Source organism: Pangasianodon hypophthalmus, chromosome 5 (genome assembly GCF_027358585.1).
Source record: "Pangasianodon hypophthalmus isolate fPanHyp1 chromosome 5, fPanHyp1.pri, whole genome shotgun sequence".
NCBI classification, from domain to species: Eukaryota; Metazoa; Chordata; class Actinopteri; order Siluriformes; family Pangasiidae; genus Pangasianodon; species Pangasianodon hypophthalmus.
Window position 1 is genome coordinate 15,726,712 of NC_069714.1, and position 19,509 is coordinate 15,746,220.

A 19,509-nucleotide genomic window follows, 5' to 3' on the forward strand; every position below is an offset into this window, starting at 1 on the left:
CTGATCATGATTTAAACATTTTCTCAACTCTTTTATTTTCAGTGCGACTGCCTGGTATTAGGACCTACGTGGATCCCCACACTTATGAGGATCCAAGTCAGGCGGTGCATGAATTCGCCAAGGAGTTAGACGCTTCTTGCATCGCCATCGACAAAGTAGTGGGTGCAGGTATGCCATGTCCCGCCTTAACCTCTGCGGCTGTAATGAAGCTACCTGCAACAGGGCAAAATGCATTTGTAACAGATGTGACAGGTAATGTAAATGAGAATCATTTAGCACCTCAGCTGGAAGTATATGCTTTTGATTGTGAGTGGGGAGATGGGGAGAGTGTTCCTCCCAGTGCTCATCCTCATCGCCTCACTGCCTTTAATAGAGTGTGTGCTGATGGAGCTGAGGAGTGTGGGTAAGCGGAGCATACCTCCTGCTGGGATATTATTTTTCACCCCCCTGTAGCTCATTCTCTCCCAGGCACTCCATGTTCCTGATGTCTTAAACAGTAGAGCACACATCAAAATAATGCCTCATAATTTATAGCTGCATAAGCCAATGCAAGAGAACCCAGCAAATAATAAGACTATGTTCTACAGGTTTTACACTAGAGCCATTACATCAACATCAAGATTTATGCCTTAGAGTTTCGTACCTTCTCCCAAATTAGTATTTTTAATGCTATAAAGTATTAGGAGAAAAATATAGATAATTGCATGCTTGCTAGTGAAATGGCGAATAATACTGCTTTATTTATCTGCAATGCTTATCAGTCTGAATGCTGTAATTGTGCAAGTTTCATGGACACAACATGAGGCTCAAACTATGGAACAGTAGTTACAAAAAAGTACACATGTGCTTCTCTTCAACACATAGCAATGAGAATTGGTAAAACAATTTCTTTGTTTTATGTGCGTATATAGTTACCTTTAAATTATTTCTTAATAAGTACAAAAACATTAAGAACGTAAGTCTAATGGAGGTAGAATTTTATAATAGTGCTTGTAAAAATATCCAGGACTCTAAGACTCCAAGCTGGAGTGAGCAACAAAATGCTGTACATTAATTATGCTTTACTAATTATGTGGCTATTTAACAAACTAAAGAAGAATTAGAAAATAACCTCTACCCAAATGATATGTGTGCAGGTGAATTTGGGGAGGTGTGTAGTGGTCGTCTGAAATTGCCTTCTAAGAAAGAGATCTGTGTGGCCATCAAGACCCTGAAAGCAGGATATACGGAGACACAGAGGAGAGATTTCCTGAGTGAGGCTAGCATCATGGGACAATTCGATCACCCCAACATTATCAGACTGGAAGGAGTGGTCACTCGCAGTGAGTTCCATCTCAGCACATTTCACTGTTTGGTTTGTACTAGATATGGTGTACTGACTTTTTTTCTTTATTTTCACTCTCATGCTGAAGATTGGCCTGAGTCTGAAACTTTCATTAAGCCTAAAAGCAGAGATTTTAATGGCTCGCTATAGCAGAATGACGTGTTTAAAAGTGGTTTACGCTTATAAAATGCATTAATGCATTTTGTTCTCCACGTGTCCGTGTGGGTTTTCTCTACATGTTTTCCAGTTTCCTCCCACCTCCCAAAAACGTGCCAGTAGGTGGATTGGCTATACTAAATTACCTCTCAGTGTGAATGAGTCAAATGTGTGTGCATGATGCTCTGCAATGGACTGGCATCCCATCCAGGGTGTATTCCCACCTCACATCAAGTGTTGCCAGGATAGGCTCTGCTTCCCAACACGACAATGATCTCGATAAAGTGGTTACTGAAGATGACGATTTATGCATTTTACATTTGAGCACACAACTACACAACAAAAGTATTATTTTTTAAATTTTGGTTTTGTAGGTTAGCCCCTGTTAGAATGACTTTATTGGTATGAAGCATTAGCTCTTTTGAGTTATAGATTAGTAAATGTCTTGATGCTGCCAAGTTCCCTACTTAGCAAAGATACTGTTTTATTGAACTGTTTCTTGTAATCTTTGCAAAAAAAAAAAAAAATTGCAGAGACACAATTCAGTTGGTGTCAAAAATCTCACTCAGTCTTCATTATATTCCATCATCAAAGAATGTGTCTCTGATCATAAAAGGCCCCTTAACATGAATATTTTCATGTATAAGGCCATTTCATCTAAATCCTAGCAAAATGTATAAACTGCTTTGAAATCTGGTTTTCAATTAAACTTCATGCTAACCGTGACTCTCTTGTGCCTGGTAATTTCAAGTGAAGTAATAGCTGAATGTTTTGCATTGATTTAGACCTTATTAATCATTATCATTGTACTGCAGGACAGAGAGAGAGAGAGAGAGAGAGAGAGAGAGAGGTATACATACAGTGTATGTATGTGAAAGCAGCTCTGGGTACATAGTTTAGGCAGTGGGGGTGGACAAGGCTAACATGTGTCTTCCATAACCTGTGATGTGACATGATTTATTAACTCAGCCTTGTTAATTCTTAATAACCCAGAGACTTTCACACCCCATTTAACCTTTGCTTTTGGACCGCTATTTGACCAAAATATTTGTGGAACTACAACGGGTGTTTCCCAGGGACAGAACGGCTGCAATAACTTATCACAAGCTGGCATTATGATCAAAAGTTTATTGCCAAGAAGGTTTTATTATTATTACTACTATTATTATTATTATTATTATTATTGTTGTTATTATAAGAAGCCATAAAAGGTGGTAAATGAAGTGAAAAAGAACACTTCATCACAGGTCAGTGAAATGTAAGAGTGTGTTTAATAGTATCCCAGACTGTTTGGAGTAAGAATGGCCCATGTGTTTGGAGAAAAAGGCAGGCCATCTTGATATGTAACAGGTTGGAGTGTTCATCTACACTACAGCGTAAGCCATGTAATATAAACAGCTCCTACCAAGACAGAAAGTGTCATATGTCTAAAACAGCTTTCATTAACTGGGCCATGTTTGTCTACTTTTCCTAGCACAGCAAGTTTAGTGCTGTGCTGTTACCTGGAGCTCAGGTCTACTTTAGCCAGATGTGGGGTATTCCTGTTTTTCCATGTACATGTTTGGAAGAGAAAGGAGCAAAAATAAAGCAAAAATGGACAAACATATAGTGGCAATAGACTTGTTCATCCAGTTATCTCTGATTCATCCTCTTTTTTTTGTACATGAACATTTTATAGGGCCTGGAATAAGATGAAATTGATAAAAGCAGTAGTTTATGACCAGCAAGGAGAGCGAATAAAGCTGTCAGACAGTGACAGCTGACCTTGTGGGCCCTTTAGACAGAGGCTTCAGACAGAGGCTCTTTTTATCCTTCAGGAAGCATTCTTGAACTCAAGGCCACAGACTGACCTCACTGTGTCGGGAGTGTCATGTGAAGAAGTGCACCCAAGCACTGTGAGCTTTGCTATTGTCTGGGGAGCTTAGGCGATATCTCACACGTGATGAAAGTTCCAGGGCTGGCATTTGCTCTCTTTGCTCTTCAAACCTGTAAAAGTGCAGCTGTTTTTGTTTTGTTTTGTTTTGTTTTTTTGTTTTTTATAATACCCATATGCTGCCCATCTGAAAGCAGTTAATTTCGTCTTAACTAAAACGGTGTCATTCCAGAAATAACTTTGCAGTGTTACTATATATGTGCAGAAGGGCTATAGCATATAGCATGAAAGAAGTTATAGCTTCAGTTAATTCAAATGTGTGGAAATGTTTTGTTCAAGTGTCACAAAATGAATCATTAATTTTCAAAGTAGCAAATTGAGCTTACATGCAGCTCCAGTCAACACAGGGTAGAACTTCAATTGTCTGAGATCATCGCTGTTTAACTCTCTCTCTCTCGCTCTTTCTCTTCAGGTAAGCCGGTAATGATTGTGACGGAGTACATGGAGAATGGCTCCTTGGACAGCTTCCTTCGAGTGAGTATGACACACAGAGGGAGGATAATGAGCCTCCATTATGTATGATCTGACAAATGGCACAAAAGTTTCATCTTTAACTGATTTAAGTACCTGACTTTCTTCCCCATTCTCTCTCTCTCTCTCTCTCTCTCTCTCTCTCTCTGTATCTCTGGTCCCCTGTTCCTGTCTTTCTCACATCACCCTGCAAAGTATCTGCTTATCACAGCAAGCACTAAATTCTCTCCATTACTAAGAACATTTTGCTTTCCACGGATAGACACAAATTGCACTCTGGCGCAAAACCGCAGTCTCTATTTGCTGGTTAGAGAACTGATATTGGGACAGAGAGTTTTTTTTATAGTGATTGCTATGCAAAAGAATCAGCCGTTATATTTTATTTTATAGCTAAAGGGGAATTGTCTTAAATAGAGCCTGATGTTCCAAAAGCTTTTAAGTGTCAGTGGTTTACTTGAACTCATGTGAACAATGCTCTAATTCTTTCAGAAAGAAAAAACTAGGCATCTACTTGGGGAAAAAAATGTAGATAGCGAGCATGGATTTGCAAATGTGGAGACTATAACAATGGCTTTGTGCCTGCCCGCTCAGCCTGGCCAATTAAACAGACTGGGCATGATCTGTCCTTCAAATGAGGCTACATAAGCACAGCAAAATTAAGCAGGCAAACAGTCTGTAGAGTATGTGTGCCATGCAGAAGGATGGCGCTTCTGAAAAAAGTGCTGATAAAAGCACTAATTAGCTCATTAAACAGTTCAGATTAACCTTTGGCCACCACAATCTGGCCTTGGCAGTGTTACATCTGACAATACCTGCATGTTTATCATTTTTCAAGTAGTTACCATCACAGGGGCCATGTTGATATTAGTACAACAGACAGACATGTTGATATTAGTACAACAAGGTGATCAAATGCCGAGTAGATGCTCACGGTGCATTTTTCCATCTTGATCATATTCTGCTACATTGTACATTGTACCGGAAAAAGTTATGCTTATTTGCGCCTTATATCCCTGAGCACAGCAATATTATGCCAAAAAAATTAAAAAAACATCTGCATCTGGATAAGGCAGCTGAGAGTACTTTGCAATTTGGTTAAATACAGGCTCGATGACTGAAATTAGCATAGCATTAAAACAGTGTGAGCAGAGACGGCCTGGTTCTAGCAAGAGCAATCTGAACTGTATTCCATATGTGCCTGCACAGCATCCCAGAAAAGGCAGAACAGTTGCAGCAGTTTCCTGTGCATTTCAGCGTGGCCTGTACACTATCAAAAAATACTGATGTCTTCCCCAAGAGCCTTTCCTCGCCAATGCTTATATGACTAATATTAAGCCATCCTTTGAACCTCTCTGAACTCCAGTCAGTTCCAGGTGGTCTAGGGTTTGTTTTCATCCAAACTTAGTTTGTATGCAGCACATAAACATAGTTCTCTGCTGTTTCTTAGAAGGAGGTGAATAAATATAGAAAGTGAAAGACAGAGAGAAAGAAAGAAAGACATAGGACATAAGAGAAAAGGATTCATGAAAGGACATGTGGAAAAAGACCAGCTCTCACACTGGCCATCTGTTGATAGTGCTTGTTTTTAGTAAAGAAGCCTCTTTCTCTAGAGCTTGCTGACAAATCAATGCTATCTTGCTATCCGGTGTGTCTCTCCTCTCATCCTGAAGAGCTTCCTCCCTGGTGTTTATCTCTAAGCACTGAGCGTACCTCTCAACATAAACCCTTTTCACACATGCCAATGTAAACAGTGGCAGGCTGCCAGTGAGCTCCTGAAAAACAGATATGAAGCCTCTGATGTAATTTTGTGCTTTCTTGTTTGTGTTTTCACATTATAATGACTTGCTCTCATGTTCCGAATGAAATGTATCTGATTTTACCAGTTCTCTGGTCACCTGTTCAGACCAAAATGATGTCAGGTGCAATAAACTCATGTTCAGAAAAGTTTTGACGCATGAACACATCCACTTCCAGTATTTCTCCTAGATTATTATTATTATATGGTAAAGTGATATGAAACGCCCATATCTCATCCTCTTTTTCACTCTCTCTCTCTCTCTGTATCAGAAACATGATGCTCAGTTCACAGTGATTCAGCTGGTAGGAATGCTGCGTGGTATTGCTTCGGGTATGAAATACCTCTCAGACATGGGCTATGTGCACAGAGATCTCGCTGCCCGCAACATCTTGGTCAACAGCAACCTGGTGTGTAAGGTGTCTGACTTTGGCTTGTCCAGAGTGCTTGAGGATGATCCAGAGGCAGCCTACACAACAAGAGTGAGTGCTAGTTTACCCATACTCTAACTAATGATAGTGATATTGATCATATTGTTTGATTCTTGAAATTGCTAATTTTACAGCAAGAGGCCAGTCGCTTCAAGTAGCAGTTGAGATTTATTTTGCAATAAACATGGCTAAACATGCCTAAATTCATCTCAGATCCTGAGACTGCAATGCCTTACACTCACTATGTTCTCTCAGCCAACCACTCAGTAAATAACTATGAATTAATGACTATATATGTCCATCTGACATACACATACGAAGGTTTTCGACAGCAGAGTAGACAGCCGCAGTATAAATAAATTATGAATCTGATAAGGCTAATGTAACTCCACAACATCACTGCCTAATTTAGAGCATAGGTTTACTTCATACCTCAAGCATGTGTTTAGTAAAGGAAGTATATTGCATGTTCACTTGGAGAATTTTTTTTTTCCATTATTATCAGTGTACCAGCATCTACTTAAAAATGTATTGCTTGGTTCCCAAGTGGTCCGACAAAAAAGCATTTGTCCTATTGTAGGGAGATCACGAGTGCGAATCCTGAGGATTCTACAGCCGTCCATAAGAGACGTCCATAAGAGTCTAAGAGAGCAAAATTGGCCAAGTTCCATGGGTGGGAGGGATGGCATACTCTCTCTCTCTCTCCTGTCAGTCAGAGCAAACCGAGCCAACTGTGCATGACTTGTGACCTCATGTATTTATGAGATGAGATGTGCTGGTCATGAGCTAGCATTTTACTGATATTGACATATTTTAATCTACTATACCACTTATTAAAATAACTACAATAATAGCTGAATTTTAATAAAACAGAGTAGAGGGAGAAGAGATTATGTTTTTTAAATTCCAACAACAGAAATATCAGCATAACAGTGTTCTAAATGAGAATATCTTAAAATCACAAAGTATAAGTTTCAGGTATGATTATGTAGGAATGCTGTGTAACAACATATTTATCATAAACATAATCATATTGTGATAGGCATGGCTTCAGGCTAACTGTAGCTATCGGAAGTTACATTATGATGAACATAGCGTAAGTCAATAGCCCTCGATGTCAAAAATCCACAAACTAACAAAAACTAACACCATACTGTATATACTACTACATATGAGGAAAATTAGTTGAAAACTGTAATAAACTGTAAGCTATCTAGCTAAACCTCTTATTTCCTTCATAAAATTGTCAGAGCTTTCACGTGTGATACGTAATTCCCTGTCTTTCATACATCCAAACGCTGTGCAGTGAGTCAGCATTTTATAGAAAATCATTATCGATGCTAAATTCAGCCTGAGCCAATGAGCTAATCCAGTATAGTTGCCCTATCCAAAATGACGATGTCTCTGGCTCAACCCAATCTACCTTTTCATATTTAATGTGGCCATTTTCACCTTCAGCCTCTATTAAATCCAGAGGACAGGTGAGAGTAGACCTATGAGATTTTACACTCATTAGTGGTAATTCCCAGTGCAAAAAGAGCTGGGGTTGTGTGAGTGTGCTCAGTGGGGAGACCTGCATGCAAGTGAATTTATTTTTTGAGGACCAGGTGTTTGGATAAAGCTGGGCAGGAGTTGTGTTACTTGGCTGTGTAGCTGGTTGGCTTTGGCTCCACCACCATTCTCTTTCTTTCCGCCCCTGCTGCAGCAATGAGGGCTGATCTCAGAGTAACTCCAGCCTGGGAGCTCAGGCAGAGCTGGGTAAATACAGTGCAGCTCCTCAGGGAGGCGACTTTGCAGATGAAAGTAGCTCAGGCAGAACTAAAGCCCAGACCAAGATCAGTGCAGATCAGAGGCCTGCGTTTCATCCTCACTCACACTGATGCTTTGCAACCAGGTCCTCTTCAACAGCAAACAAATGCTAATGCTAGCACAGCGGATATTACATCAGCACTGTAATTTTATTCATTACATGCATAACAGTTTGATATTTCCTCCTCCCTCATGTAAGCCGTCTTACATGTGGCCTGCTTAAAATGAGCGACTACATTTTAGATAACACAGAAGACACTGTTCAGATTTGATGTTAACCTTAAACTGAGGGCATTAATGAACACATGCTCCTTATGCAGGTTCCTGATTTGTAACAGCTTGGCATTTAAAACAGTTAAATGGCTAATGAGACCTTGTCCTTCTTCAGGGTGGCAAGATCCCAATCAGGTGGACAGCACCAGAAGCTATCGCTTATCGTAAGTTCACTTCAGCCAGCGATGTGTGGAGCTACGGCATTGTACTGTGGGAAGTCCTGTCCTATGGAGAGAGGCCTTACTGGGAGATGTCCAATCAAGATGTGAGTAAAGCAATGTCACTACGGCAGGAAAATGAACTTGCTGTGAGAGGAAGTAAAGCATGGAGGGAACAGGTGGCAAAGCATAACTTGATACTGATCACCTGAATGCTTTCATGCATGCCGAGACAGCACGCTCAGCCCCATACAGAGACATTACTGAAAAAGTGCCAGAGCTTTCTGATGAGATTAGTGATCTGGCAAATCAGTTATGAAATCAGTTATGTTGAGTGCAACTGTTGTCTGTATCACTATCTGCAGTGCTGCATAGGTTCACAGGCCATAGGTTCATTGTTGTTATGTATCTTCACCTCGCAATAAAACATAAGATTTTATTTTATCTAATGAGGAAATGCATGAACATTCTTAGACACTTCTGGACCCAAGAATCAAATTATATCATTTGGTTGCTATGAAGATGGTTGCTCTCTAGCAGGGCTTTAACTTAATAGTATTCTTAGACCCTGACCTACCTGTAGTAGCATGAGGATATGTTTAATGGAAACAACGGGTTGTTTTGGATAAGGGTGTCTTCCAAAACCTGTAAATGTAAGATAGCAAAATGGATTTGTTGACATTGTTTACTCCACTATAACTACTGACCAAGTGGAACTAAAAAAACATTTGAAAATTGATCGTTTAGTTTAACATCAGAACATGTGGCCTTTCAGCATAACAATGATTTTGCTTGTCTTTTCCGTTCTTCAGGTGATCAAAGCAGTGGACGAGGGCTACCGTCTTCCCCCACCAATGGACTGCCCTGCACCCTTATACCAACTAATGCTGGACTGCTGGCAGAAAGACCGAAACAACCGGCCTAAGTTTGAGCAGATTGTCAGCATCCTGGACAAGCTTATACGTAACCCAGGCAATCTGAAGATCACAGCCAGCACCGCCTCCAGGTAATTGATGGTTCATCCACCCACAATATCCAGAAGCTCAGCACTGAACATGTGCTTATTGCAAACTGCCACCCACTCATATTCTGCTCCATGTCACATTCTATTCATCAACGTGTAGCTTTCCCATGAAGCTTAATGAAAGGAAACAGCTTCTTCCTCCTTTATACTCACGTCACTCAGATTTCCATTTCCACCCCCACCAACTGGCCACTGGTCATTGTGCTCTGCTGGCTGTGCTCTACTGAGGAATCAGTATTTGCTGGAAATTATTCTTGCTGTTTTTTTTATTAATGGAGCCATTTTGCGGTTATTGTCTTGAGACAGACACTGTGTGCAATAAATAGCCTTTGGCTTCCTGCTTGTCCTGGTCACTAAGGTATGCAGGATGCTGTCTGCCTTGGTTCTTATTTCATAAGTTTGTGTCAAATGTATTCTTATAAAAAGATGGTCACAAAGTTAACTGTTCACCTTTACACTTCCTGTCATTCTAGAAATGGCCTTGACTAGCCTTTTCTGTGTTAAAATAGCACAGGATTTAGCTTACCTGAGTAATATCCTGGTACATTTGCTCATTCAGTGCCAATCTGTTAAATGAAACAGGGAGCTATTTAATTATTAAGATGCCCAAGCACATAACTGTGACTAATGATGTCTTAAGGAAGTGCAAATATGTGCCAGGGAGTTCACTTGTAATTTTCCTAATTGGTTTTTAACATGGAGAGCCAGGGAGCACTAGGCCCAGGTGATTTATTGCTCAGAGGTGCTGAAAAAGTCATTCTACAGTCTCAGCTGCGCCCGCTCCCATGCACCTCGTTTATCTACAAGCCCTATGTGCTAATAGATCAGCAATTCAGCCAGCTTTAACACCCGGCCTCAGGCTCCAAGCCCTGACCCTCAGTCAGAGGGATGAGTAAAATCCACAGAGCGTGATACACGGGAAGTGAAACGGAGGCACTCTTCCAGCTCAGAGATGGCTCAGGCACCCTGCTCCCCTTCGCAGCAAGAGGTGCATTCCTGTCCGTGATGAAGCTGCCCAGATGTCTCTCCTGCAACGGAGAAGGGCAAGTTCTTCCTCCTCCCTTTTCTCCCCGGAGAGCATTAAAAACAAGATACTATGCAGCCACAGTTATTTAGAGGTCACTACACCAGTAGGGAAAATGAGAAAAAAGAAAAAAAAAAGCTAGGAACAGACAGAAAGGCAATTGTTTACCCCTAGCTTTGTCCCACGTGTCTGATGCACTCATGCTGAGAGAAGGCTCAGAGTGGAAGAGCCAGCAGGTTTTGGACACAGGGGTTTTAGGCTATCACTTCCATTTCCAACAACAAAGCTGTTTCTTTTCATGTTTGGCCTTCCCTCTGTGCTGTATGTGTTTTGTTGAGAATTCAGTGTGGTGTCTGAAAATAAACCATCACATCAAAACACAAAAGAAAAAAAAAGTTGAGGTCATTCATAGTTTACTGGTATAGTCAGTGGGTTAAGTGCTGAGCTTTGATTGATGCATTCACATCAACAGTCTCTCTGTATCCTTGGGAAACTTGTTCTTTGCCAGTTTTGACCTGAGCTCAGGGAACATCTGTTTACCACTGCAATCCTTTGATGGTCAGTGTACAGTTCAAATGTGCTGTTGTGTTCAGATAACCTGAGATCTAAGATTATGCTTCTAGCATTTCATTCTAAAACATATTAACAATGGAGACCTTGAAGTGCATCATTAAATACAATTAAATTATGCATTTTTTCCATAGTCATGCACTTAATATTTGATGCATGGGTTCAGGGGAGTATTAAGATGAAGGCTGCATAGGTGGACAGTCTTTAAAGTGTGAATCCTCTTTCGCTGTTTTGTGTGACTGAACGTCTGTGGAATATTTCTGATTTCACCTATGACATTGATAATCTGGGTAGAGTTCCAAACTTTGTGTAGTTGCCGTAGCTGTTACTGCAGGCTTTTCCATTGTCTGCTATTGAACAAATGTGGCTAGAGGGTGGACCTTCTGATATTATAATTTGTTTATTCGCATTACTATTAATAGCTATCTCCAGGGGAATTATAATCTCATTTCCTACATTTGCTTCTCCCGGTTTTCTCGTCTGTTCTGTTCTTTAAGCTTTTTAGGTATAATGCTCATTGAATTGGTAGGAAACCCATCACTGCCCTTTTTAAATATGATCTGGTATGAAAAGCCTTTTTGCCTTTTTGAAAAGAACAAATTATATTTTTAGTGACACATTTTGCTCAGCATGATCTGTCACATATACTACAAACAAGTGTTGAAGAAACAACAAAAATGATTTTGAATTATTGAATATAAAAATAGTGGTCTGAAAATTACTGTAAAATATTATGTTATCATCTAATATATGAGAGTACAGAAGGAATTTATATGCAGATTGCTTAGCTAAATCTGTTATGAGTTAACATTAAGTTTGATTTAATTAGAATGTTTCTCAGAAATATAGCAAAACAGTTTTTGGTTTTTTTTACAGAATTTGCAGTATGTTTAAATATAACTAAGTTATAAAGGCTCAGCCTGCCAACATAATGTTAAAATACTTCATATTTACATATTTGTAAATGTAACTGGATAGTTTTTGTAGTACTGTAACTGATTGTGTCTTAATGGTTCCATTGAATTATTCACTTATTGGACAGTTTTTACCTCATAGACATGCTTCTGATACACACAACCAGTGGAAACAAGCACACAGACATAGTCAGAGATGGAGATACATTAAAATAAACTTAAACTTAATAAAATAAACTGTACTCCTGCATGTATTGGATTTCGCCAGGGAATGTTTGCCATAACATGGATGTAGGGGAACAGTTTTGCGTCTTCACAGGTATTTCCTTACAGAGACTGTTCAGGCTCACATGAGCCTTATGTGCTTGATCTCTTCAACATGCACTTTTATGAGCTTGTCATTTGGACTTATATTTTTTAAATAAATTATTATATTCACTACTGGAACACTAGAGAAATGTATTGTCTAGTGGTGGGGAAATAATCTCTACTGTAGTGGATAGGAATAGTTAAGGAACCACTTTGCTTACTCTCTTGTTCAGTATTATTTAAGTACGGAGTGATAATGGTATGATACAACCCTGAAGTTGATTATTTTTCAATAATAGCACGTATTGAAATGTTTTATTCTTTTTATGCCACAAAAATTTAAAAATAACACATTTATTGACTCAAATTATTAGAACGAGCACATTAATATAAACCTTGCTGTTTATAAACCGCTACTGTCAGAGCCCTGCTGTTGTAAGAGATTAATCAACACCTTCTGACAAATCAGATTCAAGGGCTGTGGTATAAGAATAATAACAACAACACAAGTTCCAAAACTTTCATCATCATTACACAGATAATGAATACATCACATTCTTTATCTTTGCCTCCCAGGCCAGTTAATCAGCTCCGGACCAGCACAGACATCACCTCATTCAGCACTGTGGGCCACTGGCTGGAGAGTGCAAGGACTCTACCCTGTAAAGAAGCCTTCAGTGGAGTCAGCTATAGCTCTTGTGATACACTACCCAAGACCTCTGCTGAGTAAGATTGCCTTCCTCTCACAGCACTCCCTCGCATACACACATCCGGAAAAAGCTGTACGCTAACTCATGACTACTGTAGTTCTTGGATTCGGGTGGGAAAACATATAATCATGTGTCTGGTATACATGTATAACACATAAAGTGATTTGTGATGACTTGAGTGCAGTAAACACATAAGACCTTAGAAATGTTTGATTACTTAGGCATCTGCTCTCAACTGCAACAGCTATGGTTTTTTGCAGTGACAGACCAGCAGACATACAGAAACCCTTTTACAAGACTGTCACATAGAGGCAAATTAGAAACAACTCAGACAGGCAACATGAGTGTGGTCCCTTTTTATGTGTGGACTGGATGCTGTGACCACCCAAAACACTCAACACAATAAAGGCCTTATTTACAAAGTTCCTCCAATTAAAATATCAATCCCAGCTTTGGTTCGCATATTTGTTTCTGCTTCTGGGAAAAAAAAGTTGAGTAGTAGCTGGAAAGAAATCTTCTTGTAGCCCAAATAACATCTGTACAGACACTTTCCCCCCTCAATTGATAAGGTATTTGACAGTGTAAATAGCGTGACATTCATAATCAACATGATCAAAGCCTTGGTCCTGGAGCAGTGGTTTTCTTGTTCTGCACTGTATCCCTCTGGAGGAAACAGCTAACCAGCAAGAGACTGGCCCCAGAGAATGCTTTATGTGTATATTTGGTTTAGAGGGCTGGGTAAATAATTATATGCAAATAAATTTTCTCTCCCATAGCCATGACCCAGAATGGGGTAGCTTAAGATGCAGAAGTTTTCTCATGACTTGGTCTTATACAGGGAGTCAACTGTGCCATATTGTCTGACAAAAATGGAGACAATAGAAGTTGATCTTCAAATGAGTATTATGGTGAAATACCCTTTAAATGGCCTTGTATAATATTTTGGTCAATACGATGTAACAAAACCTCTGAACAAACATCCTCTCTGTTTGCTACCCTTGTAAGAATCTGCTTATAATTTTGGTTTGTCAAGTATACACTGTTTATCCTGAAATTAGGATACGATTGTGATATTTGGGTTTTCAGGAGTAATGGCATGCTGTCTACTCAACAAAAAGCCAAAAGTCTAGTTCTTCCATGTCAGCTACACATCTCTGTAAAAGTGGATATAATTGTTATCATTACACTTGAATACTTGAATAATAATTATCTGATTGCTGTTTGATCAAATTGGCTGTTCTGAGGGAATTAACTCATCTTGTGAAGTAAGAGCTGGTCATAGTAACTGTCAGTCTAAGAGTGCACAACTGAGAATCTGTCAGAGAGAGTACATTATATTGTTACATAAATATATCAGCAATATACAGTAGGTCTGTTATATGTATAAAGTAAACGACGTATCTTGTGCCTATGCAGGTCCTCTCTAACACTGTGTTTTATAGAGAACTTAATCATAGCACCAAAATGTAGAACAAAAACTGAGGTTTAGTGTTTGCGTCCTTGTACATATTCTGGGTACACTGGTTATTATTCCTATGTTATCAGCTATAACTTTCTCTTACAAATGACTTTGTAGCATTAAACTGTTTTAAAAATGTATTTATGTTGGCAAACCTTTTTTTAAATTTTTATTTACAAATTTGTAAATTTTATTTACAAATATACTGTATATGTAGTAATTACTGTAATAATCAGCTGATTATTAGTTTAGCTTTTATAACTTTTCTGTTTCAATTTCTATCCTGCACTATTAATCCTAAAATTAATAATGATGGAAAATACAACTTCGAACAGAAATACTGTATAAAGCTTTAATAAAGTATACATTTTTTAAAAGCTCTACAGGTTTTACCTTCTAACCCAGTAATTAAAATCATTGATTTGAGGCTAGAACCTGTAGATCTAATGTGTCAACCTATAGCATTTACACATTTAGATTAAGTCTTGCTTTTTATGACCACCCAGCACCAGCACCTGTGCCCCACCTAGGCCACCCCAATCAGACATATCTAGACACAATGTTATTAAAAGGTTTTCTCAGTACTTAAAGAATACTTTATACTTAAAGAAGTGCGTTTTCACCTTCTGCTTTCTTTACTTGAGCACTGTTATTGATAAGAAGACTTCTGTGATAAAAGCGTCTGTTACTGATAGCTATTTGTGTTTCTTTCCTGATACATTAATGGCTAAATAATAACACTAAATACACGAAATCTATAAAATGAAAAAGATGTTCTCTTAAATTGCCACCCTGTCAGCTTAGACGCACTTGTGTTCCATTTACTTCCATGCTAACCATCCTCGGGAGACAGACTGCTAAATTACTAAATTAAGCCTAAATCACCAAAGGAAATGGTTCAGTGTCCTGACAGTATGCCATTTCTGTACAAAAAGAAATGCATTTATATAAAAAATATTAAACCATTCTTATTATGGTACAGTCCATTTCCCAGAAAGGTACGAATACCAATTAATTATTATTTCTCTATTTAGTCATAACTGTTACTCACTCTCAGGTATCTCTGTATTAGCGTACTTATACTTAAGACTGGATAATCGTTGTCTGATATATTTATCATATTGACAAGTGCATTTTGATACTTGATATTCAACACAAATTAAGGAAATAAACATAGTTGTTCTGGCCTCTGTACAAAAGCATAGTGACAATGAGGTAAAATTCCACAATGTTTAGTCTGCCAAATTTACATCTGTATTGAACTAATAGGAATCAGCCATTTTTCTGCAATGGTGCTTTTATAATATGGGTTTGGGCTTGAAATGAGCAACAACAGTCATTGTTTTTCATCTTTTTATACTCACAATGTAGCTTATCATCCTAATTAACATTGCATATAGCATGTGCATTTCTATATAGCTCTATGTAGTTCTGGATTATAAATTACCCATGGAGTATTATAATGGTTGATAGCTGATGAATATTGATGCTTTGTCAGGAGTCAAATGTATCACAGCCAGTAAATATAGAAGTCACTTTAAAGGTTTGCTTTGTCCATAGAATCTGCCTGGCTGAGGTCAGGCCTGCAGCCACTTGTCCTGAGTGGGAGCCATCCATGGGAATTACGACTCTTTAGGCCTTACAGTGTGGACGGTGGGTTTGGATCACGGTTTTCTGTGTGCTGGCTACCACCTAAAACCTCTACTTACAAGACCGTACAAGATGCTGACTGCACATGCTAAAAGGCACAGCTAATTAACAGTGTGAATTCTAACCTAGATGAGCTTGTACTAATATGCTTTGATAAAGTCCAACATAACAAAGCTATGAGATGTGACTGTTTTTCTCCCAACTTTTTCTCCCAACACTGCACTAATTTGTTAATGTCACAATGTTTAAAACAAGTGTTTCAGGATGTTAACGATAACATTAACAAAGAAAACACAGTCTAACTTCAACTGATGTGCATGGGATGAGTAATGTATAACATGCTTGGTGGATCTGCAGGCTCTCTTCTCTTACCCATTGCATGGAACTAAAAAAGGTGCTGTTCTTCATCCCAAAGTTCAAATCAGAGCAAAGGAAGCTTGTTTCTGTTAAATCTCCAAAGCAGCAAGTTAAACCTTTTATCAAAGAATCCTGGAATCAGATTTTTTACTGTCTAAAGCCTTTCACGGGACTCTTCCTCAGCCAACTATGGCAGTTCAGCGGCCTGCTGCAAATGTTTCTATCTCTGTGACTGACAGATTTGAACTTGTCATTCAGTGAATATTGCACCACTCATACTCTTTCTCTCCCTCTCCTTCATCTCTCAGGGACTTCAAGAAGGTCGGTGTAACATTTGTTGGACCTCAGAAGAAGATTGTGAGCAGTATCAAAGCACTTGAAACACACTCAAAAAACGGCCCAGTTCCTGTCTAAAAAGTGAATGAAAAAAAATCAAATAATAGATAAAAAGATGGACAAAAGAGAGAGAAATTCAGGAGACTGATGCTGCTCTAGGTTTTAAAAGACAGAAATTATGAATACGAGAAAAGGCATAAACAACAATGTTAGCATATCAGGGCCACAATAAAGCAACGCTCCTGGAGAATGGCTGTTGTTCCAGCATCCAGTCATGTTGCTCAGGCAGAAAGTGTGCCTCGTGGCCTGGTAATGGATTGCCTTATGTAATGAAGAAGAATAAAAAGCAGGTGGGGCTTCTCTGCTAAAACTAAGCTCTGGGGCAGGACTCTAGGCTCCCATAAGCTTTCCACAGATCAGCAGAGCACTGTATGAAGAGCAAGATGGAGCTATTAGGAACTTGGAAGTGTCTCCTCTGTGCAGATACAACTAACAGCTCTTAACACATGACAGGAGGGTAATAAAATGCAAAAACTTTGTAATGCAGCCACCCTTTTGGAGAGAATGAACTCAAGGCCTGTTCTGTCCACACGCCTCACTGGTTTTCTGTCATGTTGGATGGGGAGTGTCTTAGCTAGATCAAGAGAAAAACCGCCTGCCAATACATAAGAGATGCCTTTAATTTCAAGATTTCACTAGAGAACCAGAGAGCTGGGAATGGATTCCAGTAAACTACAGTGCAATTGGCCATCAAAGCAGGAATGTCCAATAAAGGCAAATTGATATTTCAGTAATTTCCTAATTTTTCTGTGGGTGTGACACATTGAGCAGCATATATGATTAACTATTACAGAATTAGAAGATAGGGATCAACAATAAGAGACTATGTATGTACTTCTTTATTGTGCTTTTTATGCCACTTAAAGCAGACGCTTTCTTTTGTTGTTGAGAAAACCTGTAACTGAACAATTACATTAACCAAAAGTGAACATGTGAATTTGTGAAGTACTTGAAAAAAAATCAATGCAATTGTAAAGTCGATTTCTAGATGTATATTCCTAATCTGGCTTCCTTCTGAGCAACATTCAGATATCACTTAGAGAAATGTTTTGGAATGTGGTCAAAAGTGTTACTAACATCTGTATCTGTCCAGTAAGATCACAGAGAGAGAAGATCAGACAACATAGTGTAGTAGGGCAATGGAAGTGTTAGATATGACAGGAATGAAGGACCTCAGTGAAGAGGAAAGTGTATCATTTCCTGCTGTGAAATTTCATAAATCTTCAAACGGCACTAATATATTTGAGGGAAAGTACTTCAGGGACAATGTCAAGACAATGTCTCTACTGCAAAAGCTCAGGATGCACAGCCCTCATTCGAATTTAGCATGCAAAAGAGAGAAAAGAAGTAAATACCATGCAACCGACTACTTCAGACTAATGTTCTGTGCCATTTGATCATCAATTAATGTTTGGCTACAAACAGAAATAGAAATGATCTGATAGGGAAAAGAATGCATAATGCTTCAAAAGGTTCCATTTATGTGTCTTGACATGGTTTATTCGGATCATGAATTATCTAGATAGACAGTGACTTTCTCTGAAATGATGGAAACATTTAGCTCTTCCTTTCCTACCCTTCAATCTGCCTGTAAATGTTGCTGCTCCCTCAGCTCTCTGCATGTACATATGTAAACACACCCTGTAATAACAGCAATGGTGAACGCACCTGGCCATCCTTTTGTACAAATGTTTGTATGTATAAAAGAATGAAAGAAAATCTGTTCAAACTTTAAAAAAGCAAAATTTCATTTGTATTATATTTTATGCTCTTTTGTATCATATTTGTTTTTTTTTTTTACTTTACAAAAAAAAAAAAATCAACAGTAATGACCTATTTATTTGATAACAAACAGTATACCGTGCTAATTTGAGTGTTTTTTGTTTTGTAGCATACAGTAAGTTATGACATGGTTATGTGATGACATTATCAGTGTTGTGCATTTTAGTTTATGACACATGACTTCTAGAGAGCAATACTGTTTTTTCCACCCTGTCCTCCTCTACTCTTCCTTTAGAGTGGTTTGTATGTGAGTGTGAGGATGTAAGTGGGTGTGCAAATGTAGATGGCCTTGTCTACTAATGTAAAATGATTTGTAGTGGAAACATTTATATTTTTATAATAAACTGTGTAAAACTATTTTCTAAAGAATGAATGCAGAGAGGATTGTGTCATAGTGATTTTACTTGACCGGTCTCCTATTCCAATGATCGTAGTGGCGATGCATTGGGGCAATCATCCTAATAAACCCTTTAGTCACCATCTTCTGCTTCTTGGTCAAATACATCATATAAGGAGCAGCTATGTAGCCATGTAGGGCCTCAGGACAAGGTAGATTTAGCCATATGCTGTGTTTCATGTTCTTGTATAAGTACTGTAAGTTTTGATTTCGAAGGCAACAGGAGTTACACTGCAACGTTACAACCCAAGCGGAAAGTTCCTGCAGGTTCTAGCATCTGTTATATCTACAGAATCAGTAATGCTACAGCAGGAAGCCAGTTAGTCTCTGAAAATGCCATATGTTTAGCTACAATCTCACAAGAATTAATAAGTTTGATATTTGTTTTCCTCATTGCTACATTGCTTAGCTAGTGATATGAGGATGCATTTAGTCAGTTATAAAACTGCTCATTCATAAGATGTGATTTGTGCTATGAGATTGGTCAGAAAATTCTCGCCCACAGCCGGAAATTATAAAAAGATACTCCCTTTTACTTGGGAATGATACTCAAATCTATAAACAAGC

The 19,509-nt window shown here is 38.7% G+C and overlaps 1 protein-coding gene across 2 annotated transcripts in view; it reads left to right on the forward strand.

The window, feature by feature from the left end:
• epha3 (eph receptor A3) overlaps positions 1-18,902 on the forward strand; it is a 75,123-nt gene extending 56,221 nt beyond the window's left edge. Inside the window, exons 10-18 of one of the 2 annotated variants that reach the window (XM_026911806.3) lie at positions 43-168; positions 1,137-1,322; positions 3,826-3,887; positions 5,952-6,161; positions 8,308-8,457; positions 9,163-9,356; positions 12,768-12,917; positions 15,921-16,013; positions 16,676-18,902. In XM_026911806.3, coding sequence (XP_026767607.3) covers positions 43-168; positions 1,137-1,322; positions 3,826-3,887; positions 5,952-6,161; positions 8,308-8,457; positions 9,163-9,356; positions 12,768-12,917; positions 15,921-15,996 — 1,154 coding nt within the window. In that variant the 3' untranslated portion in view covers positions 15,997-16,013; positions 16,676-18,902. The remainder of the gene's footprint in view (positions 1-42; positions 169-1,136; positions 1,323-3,825; positions 3,888-5,951; positions 6,162-8,307; positions 8,458-9,162; positions 9,357-12,767; positions 12,918-15,920; positions 16,014-16,675) is intronic. The other variant, XM_026911799.3, reaches the window with a different exon arrangement.
• The last annotated feature ends 607 nt before the right edge of the window (positions 18,903-19,509 follow it).